This window comes from Amblyomma mixtum, chromosome 6 (genome assembly GCF_055824585.1).
Source record: "Amblyomma mixtum isolate Tamu chromosome 6, ASM5582458v1, whole genome shotgun sequence".
In the NCBI taxonomy this organism is placed as follows: Eukaryota; Metazoa; Arthropoda; class Arachnida; order Ixodida; family Ixodidae; genus Amblyomma; species Amblyomma mixtum.
Window position 1 is genome coordinate 112782600 of NC_143017.1, and position 20959 is coordinate 112803558.

A 20959-nucleotide genomic window follows, 5' to 3' on the forward strand; every position below is an offset into this window, starting at 1 on the left:
CCGGGATGATGGGCAACACGGGGCCGCCTAGGAAGCCTTTGCGAGGTTATCCGCGATCTCATTTACTGTCCCGCTGCTGAAGTGAACAAGGCCATATCAAGTGAGCAAGGCTCAAATGTGAAGGAAGGAGCGATAAAAAATGCCTAAAGTGGGACAGTCAACATGCAATGCGAGGGACGAACACACGTGGTGGAAAAAAGCGCCTGAAGACGACGACGGGACAAAAAAAAAAAACAATGAAGAACGCTGTAACGCGCATCCGCTATGCACCCTGGCCAATCCCCCGCCGTGGGTATGTGCCATTCAGCCCGAGGACATCATCATCATCATCATCAACGCGCATCCAGCAGCGCGTGGCCTTGGTAGCGGCAGCCATATTTCGATGGAGCCTGCGGGGACGCGGTGATCGGCGCAGCTCTTCAAAATTTCCCCCTTGGGGTTCGCTCTCGTGTGCCGGCGGTGGGCATCACTACTAACTGAACGGTAAGCGCAGCGCAGTCGTCGTGAGTAGCTGTACAGTATAGTAGGTAGCTGTACCGTGAGGTTCGTTTCCGTCGTTCGTGGCTGATAGCTTTTTAGGCCCGAGATGTTCTCAGGGGGCGGGGAGCCTCGTACAGCTTTCACTGGAAGGGAACAGAGCCTCAGCCACTACTCCCCTTGTGTAGAAGGTATAAGTTGAATCTTTAATGGGATGCAATGTAAACTGCAGGAAGTGTGAGGTGCCTCGTCCTTAGTCCGTTCCCCCTCGTTCACTGAAGGATTCTTGGTCACGCAGCACTGCTGGCGTGTATGCGGTGTTCTTGGAACCTTTACATTTGCGGTCTCCGCAATTTGTACATTTGCGCAGACAGGTAGTATGTGAGGCTCACCCTCGTGGAGCTGCCCGTTCGTAATGGAGCCATCCAAGCGGAGGCTCCCGATCAATTTCGACCACCTCCGGGGTCGTTTACAGTGCATTACACTGCATTTACACCGCAGAGCACACGGGCGTGCTTGCATTTCGCCATGTGCAGCCGCCTCGGCCTGAATTATATTCCGCGATCTTGCCTCAGCAGTCGAATGCCGTAGCCACTGAGTCACCGCGACGGGGGCGAAGAAAGGTTTCAAGCAGCTGGTAATAAACTCTATATACGTAAGAGGCGATATACTTGGTGACGCAGCACCGAAGCTTGCACGCTAACATTTCTGCATCTCAGCTGGTTTGCGCGCAAAACAGTATCTGTACTCCATCTGCGAAAGCAATGGTGTCTTCAACTGAGAAAGGGTTCAACTTATATATATATTAAGGATTTGCAAAATTTAGAAACATTCAAATGCTAACTGAATATTCCCATGTTCGATTCGCTGAACGAAACATAGAGCATGTTTCAAATAATTGGAAACGAACGTATATCGTTCTAATGCTTTGAAATATCTCTTCACTATATGGCGCGCACTTCAAATTGGCCATGCCGTAGATTTGTTTGATGACTGCATAGAAAGCAGGGCCCAATCCGCGCAGGACAGGTTGTCCCTGTCCTAGGAGAACACTCGCATTCTGTACGTATCATTAGTATTGGCAAGTGACTGCGGAAACCGACTGTTTCTAAGCGTCGCGCTAGCTGCCTTCTGGTCAGCAAGAGTGCTAAAGCTTCCAATCGCTACCTATCGGCTTCAAGCAGTGTAGAGCGCGGGGAGTGGGGTGGAGCCGAGCAGTGTGTGTGTGTACGTGTGCGTGGAAGGCCTCCACGCAGTGGTTCTCCCTCAGGAAACAGCGTGTTTTGTGTTGAAATGCATGCTGCGCAAAGCAAGCCGGTGTGTGAATTTTAGGCAACCTTTTACACCAGACTCGGTTGTTGGTCAAGTTTTCATGCATCCGCGCACGAAAAGAAACTGCAAAACGCGAAATATCAGAGCACATCTCGTCAACGACAAGCTCCGAGTGCTTATACTATTCTCATAAATCTAAAATGCAAAACGAGTAGGGAGATTCTTTTCTGTCATTAATGAAAAACAATGGTATGCACAGCGAATTGTCTCCTGACAAGGTAATTTGCACGGAGCGTAACCACACAGCATGTTGTGGTGCACTCATCTTTTGCTTTGTGAAGAGAGAATATGCAGTGAGCCTGCATGCATACCTCGGAAAACTTTAACTGAAAGCGGGTCACATGCACTGTGTGGTATACGTGGCACATACATTACTTTATAAAAATAACAAATGCTCTCAGTAATTTTGCTCGCTTTTTCCTTCGTGGAAAGGCAATAATTTTATCAACTTTGTTTGAAGTGAACGCGTAGCCCTTACCAAAACCAAAAATAGGTAGCTGCACTGCACCTGTGACGCAAGTGTGCACAACAATGTGTGAGGGAAAAAAAAAAATGTCTTCTGCACCCACAGACAGCCTCACCTCCCCTGCTGTCCTCACAAACGACACGGGTCAGGCAGCACCTTGCAGTCTCTCCGCTTCCAGATAACAATTGTGAACCTACCATTACATCAGGCAGCTCCTTTCAATACCTGATCAAGTACTGTACAACAAGGTTCCTTGTAAGAAAGAGGGGAATAATATAAGGAAGGGTGGAGGGGCCTTGTACAGAAAAAGTGCCTTTACCTTCTATTCCACAGTGGGGCAGTGGAGGAACCTAGAGGTAGGGTGTGAGGATGGCTGGTGACACCATACTACAGTGAGATGCCTGCAGAGTGCAAGATACTTGCTTCATTTGCTTGGTTTAAGGGGTTTGCGTCGCAAAGCGACCCATGCTATGAGGGACGCCGTAGTGCAGTGCTCCGGGTAATTTCCACCACAATCCTAATCTGCACTGAGATCGCACAGTAGACGGGCCTCTAGCATTTCATCTCCATCGAATTGCGACCGCTGTGGCAGGGATTGAACCCGCTTTCTTCGGGTCAGCAGCCGAGGACCATTGCCACTGAGCCGTGACAGCGGCTTTATTTGTGTGATGAAAGCAATTTTAAGCATGAAATGCTTTTAGCTCCCGTTGTCGGCAGTGTGGTGACGTCACCCCGAGACCGAGATCCACTCATCCGGGCACTGAAACGAGAACATCCGGGCACCGTACGAGACTTAACGAGATTTAACGAGACTCTCTAAGCCCTCCTACGCGACCGGCATGCAAGCGCCGGTTGGTCTCCAAACGAGTCACAAAAAATAACTGCTGCTAGTGCCTTCTCAATGTTTATCAAGATATCAGTCGAGCTGTCGTTTGATAATGCACGGAATTATAATTTTCGATTTCTAATAACGCGTGCAAAAAGCACATACATGCCACAATATTCAAGCATGAAATGCTTTACGGTGCAGTTCGGGTGTCCACCGCGATGACAGAGAATTACTGCTCCATTTCCTCTCCTCAAAAAACGTTGCGTTCAAAGGGCAAGGCATCGCGCCGAATGGGTGGTGGCGTTCCTACCTTCCTGTAAGGTGCGGCTCGGGTGTCCACCGAGATGGCAGAGAATTACTGCGTAATTTCCTTTCCTCAAAAAGCGTCGTGTTCAAAGGACGAGGCATCACGCCGCACGGATGGTGGCGTTCCGCGGACTGCCTGGCAGCGCTACAACACGCTGTCGCGTTCCACTCCTAAAGGCGAAGCTTAAGCGTCATTAATTAGCAGTTTATTAGTATTTAGTCATTAATCAGTCATTACACACTAATCAGTAATTTGTCATTACTTCGTCATGAATTATGTGTGACGTAATCCAGTGCTAACATCACCAGTGTCAACGTTACGTTGACCAGTGTCACATACGCAAAGTGGTGCTGAAAACGCTTTCGCCTCTACGCACTTCGGACAGTTTCGAACGCGCTGCATATACATTCTTGTCAGGCCTGCGTCTCGTCGTGTCTGCGCGCGCTTCACATTATGCCCGTAAACATTTCATGCTTACTCTACTCTCGGTTACGGGAGAGGCAGAGTTTTTTTTTTATGGAATGTTTATGTCTGCGCACTCATTAACTGGTACATGTCACACAAAGCCTGAACATGTGTTTTGGGGCAAGGCACTCCAGCTGGTTTTGTACACAGTGTTTAAAGAGAGAACTAAGTCGCACCTGAATCCAAAGAGCTCAAGGAGAACAAACGTGACTCTAAACTTACGGGCACTATAGGCAAGGAGGAAATCATTTTATTTCCATACTCTGAAGGCCTGGAGCCATTGAAAACAGGATTTGGCGAACCGATAGAACTGGCAGCAACTTCTTTGAATTTAATACAGCCAGAGATCGCATCAATGGAGGCCGGAACAGAGCAGGAGAACCACAAGCTTAAGATAAAAGAGAAAAGAGGCAAAAGACTCAGTGCTGATGTGGCCCACACCAAAATATTTTAAAGGCAGCATTGCCGAAATCTAGTGTTCCGGCTAAGGTACTATAGGACAAAAGTGTCCAGGACGCACAGAATGAAATCTAACCACAGAGGGTAACCACAGGCTTTCAATGCTTTAGGTGGGTTTTTTCTTCTCTGCATCTCATAGGATGTGCTCAGGATAATTAAAAAACAAAGTACAACGTTCCACACAAAATAAAATATGTTCAGAGCACCTTACAGTGCACAGTTAAAACAAAGAGATCAGCAGAAATTGCGGTGATACAGTGAATGGATGTCCCCACATGAAGACTTCCGGCTACAGGTTTCGTTTTTTAGCAGCGTGATGAAGTATTGAAGTATTGAAGGCACCGACCATGCTTTGAACTTCTGTAATGTAGGGAAAACCCTTCTACTAGCTTTTCAAGGCCCTCGAGGTAGAAAATAATGAACTGAAGGCTCAGAATGAAATTCTAGTGGCTGAGCAAGAGGAGCTTAAAACACTGGCTGTTCAACATGAGAAGAGAACAACTGCCCTTGAGCAGTATTCACGTAACAAAAACATTGAACTGAAAAATGTCCCCAACTCTTCCGATGAAAAGCTAACAGATGTCCTTGCGAAACTTGGTGAAGCAGTAGGCGAGCCGATAGAAGAAAGCGACATCGATATTTGTCATCGTGTTCCTGCCAGAGATGCCCCTTTCCCACACATTATTATACAATTCCACAACAGGTCTAAACGGGATGCTGTGTTGGAAAATGCGCGGAAAATGCGTCTATCAGCTACCGACGTCGGCCTTTCAGAAACAACGCCCATCTACGTAAACGAGCATCTCTGTCCGCAGTTAAAAAAGCTGCTCGGTATGACAGTGGCAAGGAAAAAAGAGATGAGCTGGCTGTATGCGTGGACGAAAGGTGGAAAAATATTTGCCCGTAAAACCGATAAATCCGGAGTTCTTCAGATAACGAGCAGCAGTGACCTTGAAAAGATTGTTTAGCACGCTTAATCGTATACCAGATGGCACCACAAGTATCAACCTTGCCGCTCTTTCCAGAGAAGTACAACATTTCTTGCTTACACATAAATGCTCAGTCAGCCAGAAACAAACAAGACGAAATAACAACACTTTTTGACGGTTTTAAGTTTGATGCAGTGATGATAACAGAAACCTGGTACCGGGATGACTCGGAAGGGCTTCGTGTGCACGGCTATCGAACCTACCACTTGAATCGAAGTGGTAAGACAGGCGGCGGCGTAATGTTATTAGTGAAAGATACATTTGTATGCGACATTGTTGACATTTTTTCTGTAATAACTGATGATTATGAAATGCTAACTTTGCAATGTAATATGACCATTTTTTCTGTGGCATACCGTCCGCCCAAAGGTAGCAATAGAGCTTTTCTTTCATTTCTCGACACTTTCTTAGGTTGGATCAACGAAAACGCCTACAAACTAATTCTAGGTGGAGACTTGAACATTGACCTCCTACACTCGTCCCCACAAAGTGAAGAATTGTGCTGCACTTTAGAAACTAATGCTTTTATTAATCTTATAGAACAACCAACTCGTATAGAGCGGGATACATCTACACTCATTGACATTTTTATCACCAATGCTACAAATGTGCCCATCAGCTCAGGTGTTCTTCGAACACACATTAGTGACCATTTACCTATATATTTAGTGCTTAGTCATAAAAAGTTCCAATTAAAAGACGCGAGACCGACTGTAAGTACATTCCGGGAGATAAATGAAGATACCCTGGGGTCTTTTTATAATTTAGTTTTAGGGATATCATGGGAGAGTGTTCTTTCAAGCGCTGATGCGGAGGAGGCTTATAACATCTTCATAGACAAATTTATAAAGGTATATAATGATTGCTTTCCCTTCAAAACTCGTAACCGGCCACGCAAAGCACGCAAACCTTGGATTACAGCTGAATGTGTCAAAGCTATAAAGCTGAAAAATGTTCTTTATCAAAAGTTTTTAAAATCCAGAAACGAAAACGATTTAGGTGACTTCAAAAAACACAGAAATAGGACAAACAACCTATTACGGAGAATTAAAAAAGAGTACTTTGAAAACCTTTTCATGCAGGACACGAAGCAAACTCCGGAAATAATTTGGAAAAGATTAAACACACTCCTAAATCGGCACACTGGTGCAATTGATAGCCCGATGGAGATAAGTATGAATGGCACAACTCTTGCAGGAGAAGAATTAGCTAAAGCTTTTAATGATTTCTTCACATCTGTGGGAAATAGTCATCATGACCCAAGCTGCATGAATTTTATGCACCAACCAACAGAAGAGACTACATTTTTATTCCCGGTAACTGCAGATGACGTTGTGTCTACAATCTTATCTCTAAACAATACTACCAGTACTGATGTAGATGGTTTGGAGATTCGGCCACTTAAACATGTTGCTACTATTATAGCCCCTGTTTTAGAGTACATCATTAATCAAATATTTTCATGCGGCCAATTTCCTCGCCGGCTCCAAGTGGCCAAAGTTACTGCCATATTTAAAGGTGGTGAGAAATGTAACATGTCTAACTACAGGCCAATTTCAATACTCCCTGTATTCTCCAAGGTCGTTGAGAAGCTAATACATGTACGAATGAGCTCATTTTTAACCAAGCATCAGATTATGACACCGCATCAGTTTGGGTTCACCAAAAAACGCTCTACAGAAAGCGCCTTGCTAGTGCAAAAAGAAATCATTCTTAACGCCTTTGAACACCAATTGTATTCACTTGGAATTTTCATAGACTATTCAAAGGCATTTGACAAAATAAATCACGTTACACTATTAACAAAATTGGAATATTATGGTTTCAGAGGCTGTTTCCTTTCTCTTATTAAATCCTACCTACAATACCGCCAACAAAGGGTGCACATAAGTAACTCTTGCTCCAGCTTCAAACCATTGCTACATGGCGTTCCGCAGGGAAGTATTCTCGGGCCACTACTTTTCAACCTATACATTAATGACCTTGTTAACATAGATTTAAATACATCATTTATTATTTATGCCGATGACACAAGCTTATTTTTCTCCCATCACAGTTTACCCCTGCTTGTAAAGAAAGCGAATGCAGTGCTTGATGTATTGAACACTTGGTGTCTAAATAATTCCTTAACTATAAACGTCTCGAAGACAAAATCAGTTCTTTTTCGCCCTAAAAATAAACCAGTTAATTCAAATATTGTCCTGCAACTTGGTCTTTCAGTCATAGAGGTGGTACCAGTAATAAAAACCGTAGGTGTCCTTTTTCATGAGAATATGCAGTGGAACGCACATACTGACCTCGTTCACTCCAAACTATCTCGAATAGTTGGTATTCTTGCACGTTTTCGTAACTTTCTTCCTAAGCACATTAAATTGCTTTTGTATAACTCCCTTTTCACATCCACATTATCGTATTGCTACTTGATATGGGGCACCACAACGTACACAAACTTGTCCAAAATCTATCGACTGCAGAAAAAAGCTGTAAGAATTATTTCAAATGAACCCAATGACGCCCACACAAAACCTCTTTTTGATGACCTTAGATTACAACCATTACCAAACCTGTTCAATGCACTTCTGTTAAAACGTCATCATGCCTTTCATCTAAATAATGACCCTTTCCTTGAAAACCTTGCGACCCTGTCTCCGTTTGCGAAAGCATATAGCACACGAAGCAGTCAGACATGGAAGATTCCTCACACCCGTACTAACTATGGCCGCCAAATGCTGATGTACACACTACCAAATGCTCTTAACTCTTCTGATAACACCTCCAAGTCACCTCCAAGACATTATCACTTTCAATTATGAACCCGCAATGTTAGCCCTATCACTTAACATGTTTTTATGAGTATGTAAAGCCGTCGCCATATATATATATATTGCTTTTCTTTATATCGCTATCACTTTTTTTTGTCCCCTGCTGTATTGCTTTGTGAACGGGGTGCTAGCCTTTGTCAAGCCGTTACAGGCTTTTTGCTAGCACCCCGTTGCATCACGAGTTCTGTAACATCATTGTTGATGCTAAAAAATAAAAATTTGAATTTGAACTTTTAGGATACTGGGAGTGCCGCACTTCTTGGATCAAGGATCAACAGCAGACCTTGTGGCCTGAAGACTTTTGACTATGGCTGTACAATTCATTACAATAGGGGACAGCTAACTTGAACCTTGGAAACCAGAAAGTGATATCAAATATGAAGAACTGTCCCACTTTTCCCACTTTTCATCGAGGTATTGTTCAGATATATACATACTAGCGCCATTGTTGTGCCGCTGTGTATTGGCAGAGAAATGTGTACTGCAACCATGAGAAGCACTGAAGTTAATTTAGCGGTAAACGGGACACAATAAGGAATAGTTGACAACACGAGCGCTGTTCCTTCTTTGACATTGGATGCACTGATACAGTTAATAGCGAGGGAAGGTCCGAGTACTGGGTAAACTAGAGGCTAAATTGGAGGTCAGGATAGATATAAGTGAAACTGGTGCAATGAAACTGGTGCATAATATTGATTAAACAAATCAGCAGCAATACAGCTGGAGAAAAAAACTCCAATGTGTTGGTGGAACGGACGTGCATTCCAAGTGCTTCTGCATAAAATTTAAAGCCTACAAAAATTAGCTTGCTCTTAAAAATAAACTTGTTTGCTGCCAATTTTTTTTTCAAGCTCGAGCAAAATTTCGGAATAGACTTTGTTGCTGCACAGTGTCACTACAAACAAATTTGTTTTTGATATGCAAGAAAACTTCATGATCGCTGCAGGACATGTGATGGCTGTGGCAGTGGTGAGCCATTTGCTTCTGCCACAGAATAAAAGTGGTCAAAGCCTGCACACATTAGGGTCACAGAGGAAAATTACTCCGGGAGAAAGACCAGTTGTCACATATAGCAGAAGTGAGATGTGGTGTACGTTCGCATAAATACTGCCCAGTTCACGAAGTGGCAAAGGGAGTAGTTGCATGTGTTAAACCTAAGGATGGCAACGCGTCCACTGATGCCCCAGTCACAACAAAGCTGCAGAGAGGGAACAGATTGTCTGGGATTTTCGTCTAATTCGCCTAACAGTTTTAGCAGCAGCCACGAAGCAAGGCAGAGGTAACTAGGTCGGTGAAAGTGAGGCCTAACGCAGTGAAACGTCGAAAAGGCGGCCAGTGGCCTTGTCTTTCATGCATACAAGTTCGGCAGGTAACAGACATTAAACAGTTGCCTCACTTTTTGCCTGGAGGAAAGCTAGAATCACTACACGTAGCATTTAAGAGCTGCAGCAGTAAAAAGTGCATGCAGAGGCTCGAAATGCCAAGAGAAAAACCCTCGTTCGCTGTGTGGACACACACAAATAACTCATTATGAACCTGTAGTCGTATGAACAGTAGCCTACAAAAAGAGACTGCAACCTCAGCAAGATGTGGTAAATGCTGGCATACACATCCACTATGTTTTGAGCATGTGAATATACCTCACTGAAGCTGTAAGCACGTCGTGGAGTGCTCACTTTAACAGACATCGCAGACGGACGAACGGACGGACGGAAGGACGCACGCACGCACACGGGCACGTACGCAGACGCATGCACGCACACACGCAAATAGCGTTAAAGCGCATCTAGCCAGATTGTAGATGGTAGAAAAAAAGTCTCTTGGAGGCTTTCTGTGTCGTGAACTACAGCACCAGAAAAATCCCTATTCTACTAATAAGCCTCATCGGTCGTCACACATTCCAGTGACAAACTGAAAGTAAAATGTGGTCCTGTTCAAAGAACAGCACAAAAATTGTATCTTGAACAGCTTTCTTGCAGTGTGCAATCAAAGGCGCAAAAAATGTTCCATAGATCATAGCATGACTTCATGTGAAAACAATGGGAGTGAGTCCTGTAGCTGGGTGCAGACGCATGCGTTGTCACACAGTGCAGGCTGTTATCACCTTTGAAGCAAGAACCGTGTTCGATATGGAGAGAACTTGATCCCTTCGAAGACACTTGACGCCACCCTTCCAAGGAAAGATACCCTGCTTGACAAGCACTCTAGCTGAGAGATGAAAGGTGTGTAATCAAACAGCAGCACTACCCAGCACACGACTTTCTAGGATAGGAGTGATGCGCCAAGTCTGCGCAATATGCACACTTCCACGTGCATGGCTATCGCTGCGTTTAGTGCGCGAGCTTGAGTGTATTGAAAGTTTCACACAGACAAGAAAATAGAATCCAAATACTGTAAAATTACCGCGCTGCAATTACGAAACTAAAGTAAGGTTTCACGCATGACTGTAAAAGATGTAGAATCATTTACTGGCTCCCAAATAAGCTATTTCGTAAGTGTTTTTTTTTTGTTAAGCTCTATCAAAATGATGGAGGAATTAAGCCAAAGACCTGTGAAAACAGCTTCACTTAACAGCTCCACAGCTTCATTTCATAACCCTCATAAGCCCGCCAGGTCGCTACTGTTACCCTTACGTTGCGCTTATAATATAGTGTGTGTCGTTTCATTTCAGAATAAGAGAGTTGTTAGGCAGCGGTGTCTTTTTCTGGTTTCGTCTGTCTTCTATTGTTCGTTTTTTTTTTTGCGCAATTCTGAGATGCACCGTCTCGGTGCCCAGAAAGCATTGCTGGTAGGGTGCAATAATTCTGTCACCCTCGATGAACACTTAAGCCGCGCCTTAAGGGAGTGGGAAGATGGAATTGAAAGAAGTTGTGGAGAGCTCCTGATTAGCTTAGACCTCTGGATGTTGTTCATCGTTCGTTGGCATCTCGCTGCACAACTGTGCAGCGTCATTACGCTGGCATCGATTAGGGGCCGCTCTCACGGTCTAGTTTCGATCCCGCGATCCCGTTAAATTAAGGCACATTTTCAGAAGGTTTCAAAAATTCATTTTGGTTTCGCCATGTGTCTCGTATGCGCACTTAGAAGTATATCTACTTCCTGTCTTCTTACAATGAGTGCACGCTGGCCTCGGTTCGATAGAGGCGAAACGCGAAATTCGCCGTGTGCTCTGCGATGCGAATGCACATTAAAGATCCCCACATGTTCGAAATTATTCCCGAGCCTTCCACTGCGGCACCATTTTCTTCTTTCCCACATTCCTTTCTTCCTTCACGGTGCGGTCGTGCTGTCGGCCGAAAAGTGACGCAGTTACTTAGCCTTTCATTGCCTCAATAGCATTTTTTCCGTTTATTTTGCAATTAGTGCTGGCGACACACGTGCCCCACGTGCTGTGCCGTCAGAGCTCAAGCAAAAAACAAAGAACGCAGTCTGTCACAAACGTGCTGCGGTGGGGGGCATTTGCCGGTATAGCTGTATTGCTCAACTACGTTCTGTCCTTGTAGCGCGATGCCAAAGGACAGTACAATAGCTGATGGAGTGCTGTAATAAGTTTTCGGCATGCGGGCGCATGCGCACGCACGCACGCACACACGCGCACGCGCGCACACACACACGCGCACACACACGCACACACACTCGCACACACGCACGCACACACGCACGCACGCACGCGCACGCACACGCACACGCACACGCACACACGCACACGCACACGCACACACACGCGCACACACACGCGCACACACACGCACACACGCACACGTACACACGCACACACGCACACACGCACACACGCACACACGCACGCACACGCACACGCACACGCACACACACACACACACACACACACGCACACACACACACACACACACACACACACACACACACACACACACACACACACACACACACACACACACACACACGTGATAAAAAGTTAACAATAACTTAAAAGTTTATGGGTGCAGTGGTGGTCTATGGTTAGGATTTGTCGCTCTTAAATGAAGCGCTTCTGTCTGCAGCATTGAAACATCTCAACTAATGTATAGCCTCGTGTTCCATTTCGGGAAGTTAAACCGCTCCCACCATTGGTGTTAGTCCTTTGCGGTGGCAAAACTGCATGAACAGGTATGCCGATGCTATTTCAAGAACGTCGCGAGTCTAAAAGCGGGTTAATTGCATCCAATATTTTCGTCCGTCGGTACAGCAGACAGGCGCAAGGTTGCTCATCCACCTTGCTATAAGCCGAGTCAGACAAAGCACGGGGAGATGCGCTATAGGCGTCGAGCACGTCCGTGCTAAGCGAGTTTCACTGGTAGAAACATAATATAGCGCCAACTTGACCTGAAAATTCACACGAATGGCTCAAAGAGCAGTAGAGGAGTACGTCTGAAGAATTAATGCGCTATACCGCCCGTCAGTTACATGAAGATGTAAAATTCACAGAAGATTGATCGGTTGATCCGACGGAAATGTGTGATCACGGACTCGCTGCGACTGCATAGATATCCACACACGCTTTCTTACAGTGTTTCATTTATTTACTCTTTGTTGTACTGACTTCCGTTTCAGCGCGTGGCGCCAAGCTTGGGAACAGGGGCGCGTGACCCGCGTATGCGTAGTGGCGATGGCCCTGGTCTCACCACTGGGGCGCCGGGAGCCTCCGTTCCCACGGCAGGCGTCACCGTCCCCACGTAAAGATATTTTCTCCTCCCACGACATTCATTATGGTGGCGTAGCTCGCTTACGAACCCAAAGGTTGTAAATTAGAATCTCACTGTCTGCAAGCTTATTTCTGCTTAGTTTATGTTTATTTAATCGTTCCTTGACGGTCTCAGTAGACAAACACTTGTTCTCGACACAGACCCTCTAACGCTGACGCTATAAAAAAAAATGAAAACTCAGAATCACCAAAAGCATACCTCAAAATTGTCACAGCGCAGAACAGCACTTTCCCCGGCAACAGACGCGTCGCTTAATATCGGGAGCACAAAGCTCTTTGCGGCTCAAGGTAATACGCGTTCTACCAGCTGGGAGCGAAAAACAAACGCGCTTGCTACAGCTGTCGGACCAGTGGGCTGGAAACAATACTGGGCCACAGTGTCAGGTAACAAATTAAGCACACCGAAGCTGAAAGTCGAGGATACCCTCTGTATGCTGCGAACGTATCCAACTGCTTCCAGAACAGAGGAAATAAGGGCGCGTGAAAACTTTTTCCACTGAAAGTAACACTGCTTTGGAACATCTTTAAATCACGCCGAACTGGGTCGGCAAATTCTCAAGATTTCAATGCAATTGCGCAACGCATAACACTGTTCTGGGTCTCGCTTTATCCCGCAGTTCCATGGTGCACACCCGTCGTGGTGGCTAAGCCGCAATGACATTATATTGTTTGGCCGGAGGGCATGGGTTTGATTCCATCAATGCTGGCTTCATTGCGATGGATGTGAAACGCAAAAAGTCCAGTCTACAGACATTCAGGCGCACGCTGAAAGATCTTAGCTGATCGAAATTAATCCGCTGCCCTACTATATTAAAAAGGAACGCCTAGTAACCAACAATGCTGTCATGACATGTGAAATATCTACAAATCTACCATGAGGTCTGTGTAAAGCGCTGAGCTTTTTGATATTAGGCAAGCAACGACTACGCTCCGGAGTGCCATTGGAGGCTGCACATATATGCAAGCAGCCATGTTCTGTATAACTTCTGAACTCAAAACTTAGGCTTAATCACTCGCTGCTTTTGCCAGTTGGAAGAGCAGCTGGCGTACTGACCTGACAGGTAAGAGAAACGAGAGGTCTGGCGTCCTGTACGCATGCAGTTAGCCGGCAAAATTCAAAATGGAATGTTTCCAAACCAATTTAATATGTCACTTTGCAATTGTACTACGGCCCGGAACGCAGAGCTATCTTGTGTGTACTATGACACAGTGGGTTCAATGCTAAAAAGCAATTTGATTGAAACATTATATGCTTCACTCTACCCAATGACGTTTACCGCAGATGCAAAGCACATATGGAGCCAAAGGGTTTGAAAACCACCGTGTCAGGGGCCTTAGGGCTCGGGGCGCAAAGCTTCATACTGAGCAACAGCAGACATGACACAGCCATCGGAAAAAGAGACGTGAAAAACAGCAGCGTTTAAAGTCGCTCTGGTCGAAAGAGCATCGAAAATTGAACCTGTCATCACTTACGAGTGTATGCTTTTACCAGACTGTAAGTACGAAACATTTAGCTAAACTTTCTTCGCATTGCGGTGTCATAGTTGACTCGTAAAATAGATCCAGAGCTACGGCGGAAAGGATTTCTCAGCACTCTCTCACCAATCGCAAAGATTGTTCCGCGGCATTAGAAAGGGCCTGTGTCACTGAACTTCTTTCTTGCCGTATCCTGAGTCTGTCATCATCGTCATCACCCCATCAGGAGCAGCAGCAGCCTGACTACGCCGACTGCAGGGAAAAAGACCTTTCTCATGTCTCTCCAATTAAACCTGTCCTTTGCCAGCTGCGACCACCATATAGACGCAAACTTAATCTCATCCACGCACCTAACTTACTGCTGCCCCCTGCTACGCTTGCTTCTCTTGGAATCCACTGTGTTACCCCTAACCACCAGCTGTTATCTTGTTTTCTCATTACATTCGCTGCCCAAGCCCGTTTATTTTTCATGATTTTGACTAGGTTGTCATTAAACCGCGTTTGTTCCCTCACCCACTCTGTCTGCTTACGGTCTCTTAGCTTTACACCTATAATTTTTCTTTCCATAGCTCGCTGCTTTGTTCTTAGGGTGAAATTTTTGCTTAGCCTCCCCGTTTCTTCCCCTTAGGTGAGTACCGGTAAAATACACCTGTTATATACCTTTCTCTTTTTCTCTTGAGGGATACTGATAAACTGCCATTCATGATCTGAGAGAGCCTGCCAAATGCATTCCAACCCATACTTAGTCTTCTAGTTATTCCCCTCTCATGATCCGCATCAGCGGTCACTACCTACCCTAGGTAGACGTATTACTTCACCATTTCCAGCACCTCGCTGCCAATTCTGAACCGCTCTTCCCTTGTGACGCTGTTCATAGTAACTTTGATTTTCTGCATATTAATTTTTTGAGCCACCATTTTGCTCTGCCTTTCTAATTCATTTATCATGATTTGCAGTTCAGCTCCTGAGTGACTTAGTAAGGCCGAGTCATCAGTGAATCACAAATTACTTAGGTATTCTCCATTAACTCTTATCACCAACTGTAATGGTTGCAGACTCAGTCTGTTAGTTTGTTGATATCTCACCTTAACTTGTGGTAATTAATAAAACTTTAGGCTTAAATTATTTTGTGCCGTTTCTGACTACTGTTTCTCTCCTCAATATCCAGTGCATTTCTTTAGGACCGTGCTGACTGTTTTTGGTTAGTCTTTTCACATTACCAACGACAGTCTATATTTAGTACCTTATCCATACCACATTTTCCACTTCGTAATACTGCGCCTGTTTCGTTTCATCTGTACAGCTGTGTTCCTTTCAGAACCCTTTCAAATTTTCAAAGAAGCACATAGTTCGAGGTGCATTATGTTGTTACAAAAGCCTTTACCCGAACAGTCTGACTGTAATAAATGTTATTTAGTCGGTATTAGTTAAGCAGCCCATTGATTCGCAAGGCTTATCCGTTTTCTGATGCGTTACATTGCTGTCAGTGCTATGAAGAAAAATGCGCTCTTATAACCGAAAAGTCTATTTCTAATAATTGCAGAACATCTCAGGCGAAACACCCGGTATAGGACCCCGGTTGAAACGATGTATATACGGCCTTGAGTGCTCCTTAGAGTAGCCTTTGGGGGTTTTTCTTTCGCCTGTCCTTCTACCGCATGTGCTAGCCAATTTCTGGGGGCGATGAAAACCATTCGCAGTCCATATTTGTTGACCATCTTCTCTAAATTACGTGTCACCATCACGTAGATGCAGGGGGCAGGGGACATAGCTTCCAAGCTCGCGTCGGATGATGCGGGTCACATTTTCTGGCGGCGCTGGAGTTTCCCGGTGCCGTAGGTCTTCACATGAGGAAGTCGCAGTCATGCTGGGGAGGCGTGTGTACGGCTGGGTAGTGCGTCTGCTTTTGGCTTGCTCGAGGCGTCGACATTCCTTAATAATTCCGTCGACGGCAGTGAAGTTCTTGTATACGAGCAAGTTGAAGGCATCGCCGGCGATTCCCTTCAACAAGTGGCCCACTTTGTCAGACTCGGGCAAGTTGGGGTCAACTTTGTGGCAGAGGGCCCACATGTCCTGAATGTACGACACATAGGACTCCGTAGAAATGTGACCTCGGGAGGCAAGGTCCCTCTTAACGGCAAGCGTTCAGCCGAGCGGCCGTCCAAACAGTTCGCACAGTTTCTCTTTGCACACGTCCCGGCTGGTCAAATCGTCTTCGTGGGTCTCATACCAGACCCGAGCGGTGTCTTTTAGATAGAAGATGACATTTGCGAGCATAAGGGTCGGATCCCAGCGGTTGTAGGTACTCACGCGTTCGTACATGTGGATCCAGTCTTCGACGTCAATGCTTTCGGTGCCAGAAAATGTCCCAGGGTCACGAGGGGGAGAAAGAACGAGTGATGGCATGGCCGGTACTGAGGTTTGCTGGGAGGCGTCTTGGGTCATGATTAGCGAAGGCAACTGGCGGCCGCTGCGGAGCTCCGTCATCGGTAGGCGTAGGGGAAATCCGCACCTCCACCAAATATGTCGCGGGAAAGAATATATTTACAGATATTAACGTATAGAAAAGAACAGCTGCGAACGGCACCGAGAACACAGTCAGAACTTCGTTGTCGTCTTCGTCTCCTCCCACTCGTTCCATCGCTCATTGTCGTCGTCGTCTACCCGCTTCAATAGCATTCGTACATCAGGAATGTGACCCGTCCGCTAATAGGTACAGACACGCTGTGAGGGGCATATCTGGCCATCATAATTGCAGCCAGGAATAGGATAATTTTAGTGCACCATGACACAGGTCGTCAACAGTCATCTATCTGTTTAGCTTCCCTCTTAACAGTGTACGTAGCACTGAATGATACCAGGCAGAGCTCTCCTCCCTTTCCTCCCCCCACACCCCAGCGCTACTCCGCGACATAAATAATCACTATTATTATTATTATTATTATTATTATTATTATTATTATTATTATTATTATTATTATTATTATTATTATTATTATTATTATTGTTATTATTATTATTATTATTATGATTATTATTATTGATCACAGCCTTTTAAAACAGTCTGTACTTGTGCAGCGGTCGAACAATCAAGACCTGTGAAACAGCAAATTAAGTAGTCGGCAAATAACCCATCGTACCCTTATGTATAATACTGGCAGTCATAATCAGCATCCCATGTATTGTGCGATGTCAGTGGACGTTAAAGAACCACAGGTTGTCGAAATTTTCGCAGCCCTTCACTACGGCGTCCCTCATAGCCTGAGTTGCTATGAGACGTTAAGCTTCCTAGACCATAAACCATAATTAGCATCCATTTTTGCGGGGGCAAGGTTGCGATTATAGAAACGCAAACGCACTGTTGAAGGGGCAAAACCTTTTCAGTGATGCATCCTAAACGACATGGTAGTGAGGACGTTTGTTGTGGTTCAGTGCATATTGACGATTACAGACAAGTGCCAGTGATGTTCGATGCCGTAAACAAATATTTCCTTAATTAGACCCCAAAATATCTATTTCTGGCCAGTTTTTCTGTTCAGCAGTTGGAAAGTTTAAACAATGTGAAAAAAAAAACGATAAAATGCGCTTCTTAATATCCCCTTAAAGCTCGGTATAGGAATTTTCGGCAAATTATACTCTTAAAGTTATCTGAAAGGCGATTCTTGGAATTGAACGCTACTGACCAGCGCACATAATTCACTGCTGTAGACTTGCACATTCCGATTCAGGCGAAGAAAACCTGCCACCTTAGTGAATCGTTTCTGAATCCTAAGTCCTCGAGTAACCGTGTGTGCTTTTGAAATAACCGCTGCCGTATGCAGGAGGCGCTTGAGAGTGATTGTCGGTAGGTTTCACTCCGTCCCTGAACAAAAAATACTGTACTCCGCTGGCCTTGCTGGACGCACCGCTAAAAAAGCGTCACCTGTTTAGATAGTCATGCTGATTTCTGTGTTTGCCGCAATAAAGCAACTGACCATTGTTGGTAGCCTAAGTATATTGCGTCACTGCACACGCCGTAGGAGTTTCCGTCTTAATGTTGAGCTGTCCTTCTTTAAAACCGCGCAGGATGCGCCCAACCACATAAAATATATATGCCCTGCGATTTTTCCTTCAAAGATGTAGCATCATTTAACGCATTTAGTACTGAAATCAAGACGACTTAATTGGAGAGAAATTGTACAGGTGCCCTCATATATCACTTTTTGGCTGTTCTACCGATCTATAGCCAACATAATGATGATTTTTACATGCAGATGCTGTAAATAAAGAAGGACCATGGCAACCCGGAAGCACTCATTCATCTTGGCAGTACTCCTTTCTTGCGCCTTACCACAAGATGCAGCGGTCGTCTCCACAACCCATGGTCGTGTTCGTGGGCGAAGTGAAACGGTTCTTGGGAAGAACGTTGATGTATTCCTAGGTATACCATACGCAAAGCCACCCGTCGGAGAGCTACGGTTTCTCAAGCCGCAACCAATACCTCCATGGGATGGAGTCTACGATGCAACCAGCGTTAAAGACTCCTGCATGCAACCTCGAGTCCCCTTGATTTTTTACATTCCAACTAAACTCTCTGAAGACTGCCTGTACCTGAACGTGTGGACGCCTAAAGCGTCAGGAAAGACAAAGTTCCCTGTCCTGCTGTGGTTTCACGGAGGGATTTTTAAGCTGGGGTCAGCTTACGAAACCAGATACAATGGAGCCGTGCTGCCTGCACTAAACAACGTGGTTGTTGTGTCTTGCAACTTCCGTAACGGCGCCTTCGGATATCTTGATGCGAACAACAAAGCATCCCCGGGAAACATGGCCCTCTGGGATCAGCTGCTGGTCATGCAGTGGGTGCAGAAAAACATAAGGGCTTTCGGCGGAGACCCGGAGCTTGTAACTGTGTTTGGAGAGAGCTCTGGGTCCATGAACATTCACCTCCACCTGATTTCGCCCTTCGGCCGGGGCCTGTTCCGCCGCTATTTCTCCATGAGCGGAACGCAGACTACAAACTCCAACGTCGAGTCAGTGTTTGAGAGTATCGCCAAGGGCAACGCCGTTGCTGCAGCTCTCGGTTGTGCGAACTCCTTTCAAGACCTCACAAACCACCCTGACAAAGTCGTAGAGTGTCTTCGGACCAGATCAGCTGAAGAGATAATCGACGCCACGGAAAACGTAACAATGCCAAAAGTTCTGGGTTTTTTCCCAACCTTCAACACCGAGTATGTTCCGTATTTACCGACCATTGCCGCTGAAAAGGGGTTTTACCGTGTTGTAGATTCGCTGGTTTCAGTTTGTGCAAATGAGGGCGCTTTTCCTTTTGTCATGCAACCTGAAGCCCTTGCTCGCGATGATGTTAGCGGGTACGATTACAAGAAGTTTGTAGCCGCTATAAAGGAGATCATTCGGAACTGGCTTAAAGAAAATGTCGTCCCTTTAGGCTTGGCCTATTTGGAGGACAGCCCTTCTAAAACGAAGGAAGTACTGAGAGATAGGGCAGCGGACTTTGTTGGGAAGCAGAACTTCTACTGCCCCACCAAGATTTTCAGCGAAGGCAACTCGAATCGTAAAGGTGCGGTCTACGGTTTCGTGTTCGCGCACCGATCCCAAAAGTCGAGGCTACCAAAATGGATGGATGTCGTTCACATGGAGGACATTCCGTACTTCTTTGGAATTCCATTCTTGGACAACGTTAACTACTCTGAAGAAGACCGACAGCTGAGTACCTACGCTATGGACATGCTAGTCTCATTCGCTCGTGACGGGTGAGTATTCTTTCCAATCATTTTCGGCACGTTAATATATTTCTATGACAAACTCTGGTAATGCCTCATTTAATGAGATCATGGCGTAGTGATGTCGCTGTCCACGTACTTTAGAATGGGCGAAGCGAAAAAGAAATAGTGACACGCTGTCAGCACCGCGTGAGGCACGACGGGCAATGTCGACATTCACAGAACGAATGGAAAGGAAAGGGCTGGGAGGGGATAGGGAACAAGAGGAGGCGTAAGCGTTGCCGATTAGTCGGCGCCAAGCGTCTGCGAAAGCAACAATTTTCGGCTTTATCGCTCCACGGCTCTATGAAGGTGGAGAGGGCACTGGAGAGAGAAAGCACCGCCCATCGATCACCCCTTCTTCATTTTCCTTTTTGGAGCTCCATGTTGTTCTGCGGCCCATCTTTCGTTGTGCTGATGTGTGGCTCCAGAAAGTACAAACCACTTGAGTAAGGCTAAAACACAGTGAGCGACACCAAGGGCCCCAGATGCCACGGAGGTACCGAAATTTGCTGACGCAGACACTACGTAATGAACGCGATGTTGCGTTGCGAACAGATGAGCAGGGCTCGGCGAAATTCAGTAGTACGTGCAGACAAATATACGTACGTGCAGACAAATATACGTACGTGCAGACAAATATACGTACGTGCCATCGACATCGTGTCAAAACCACGTACGCGCATAGATTATGCCGTGTGTACTGCCGAAGCTTTCTGAAACTCGCGTTGCTGGTAAGTAGAGCGACGAGAAATTTTTTATGGAGTAATCTTGTGCAAAGACAATGCTCTCGTCAAGATTATAAAAAGCTAGCGGACTCTTCTTCACACAAAGTATGAGATTTTAACCATGCGA

General features: G+C 45.6%; 1 protein-coding gene across 1 annotated transcript; it reads left to right on the plus strand.

Annotated features, from left to right (window-relative positions):
- Positions 1–381: 381 nt before the first annotated feature.
- On the plus strand, positions 382–20099 carry LOC149340063 (acetylcholinesterase-like). The gene is made up of 2 exons (XM_089551046.1): positions 382–483; positions 18599–20099. Exon 2 carries the CDS (start codon positions 18621–18623, stop codon positions 20097–20099), a length of 1479 nt encoding a protein of 492 aa, XP_089407172.1. The 5' UTR covers positions 382–483; positions 18599–18620.
- The last annotated feature ends 860 nt before the right edge of the window (positions 20100–20959 follow it).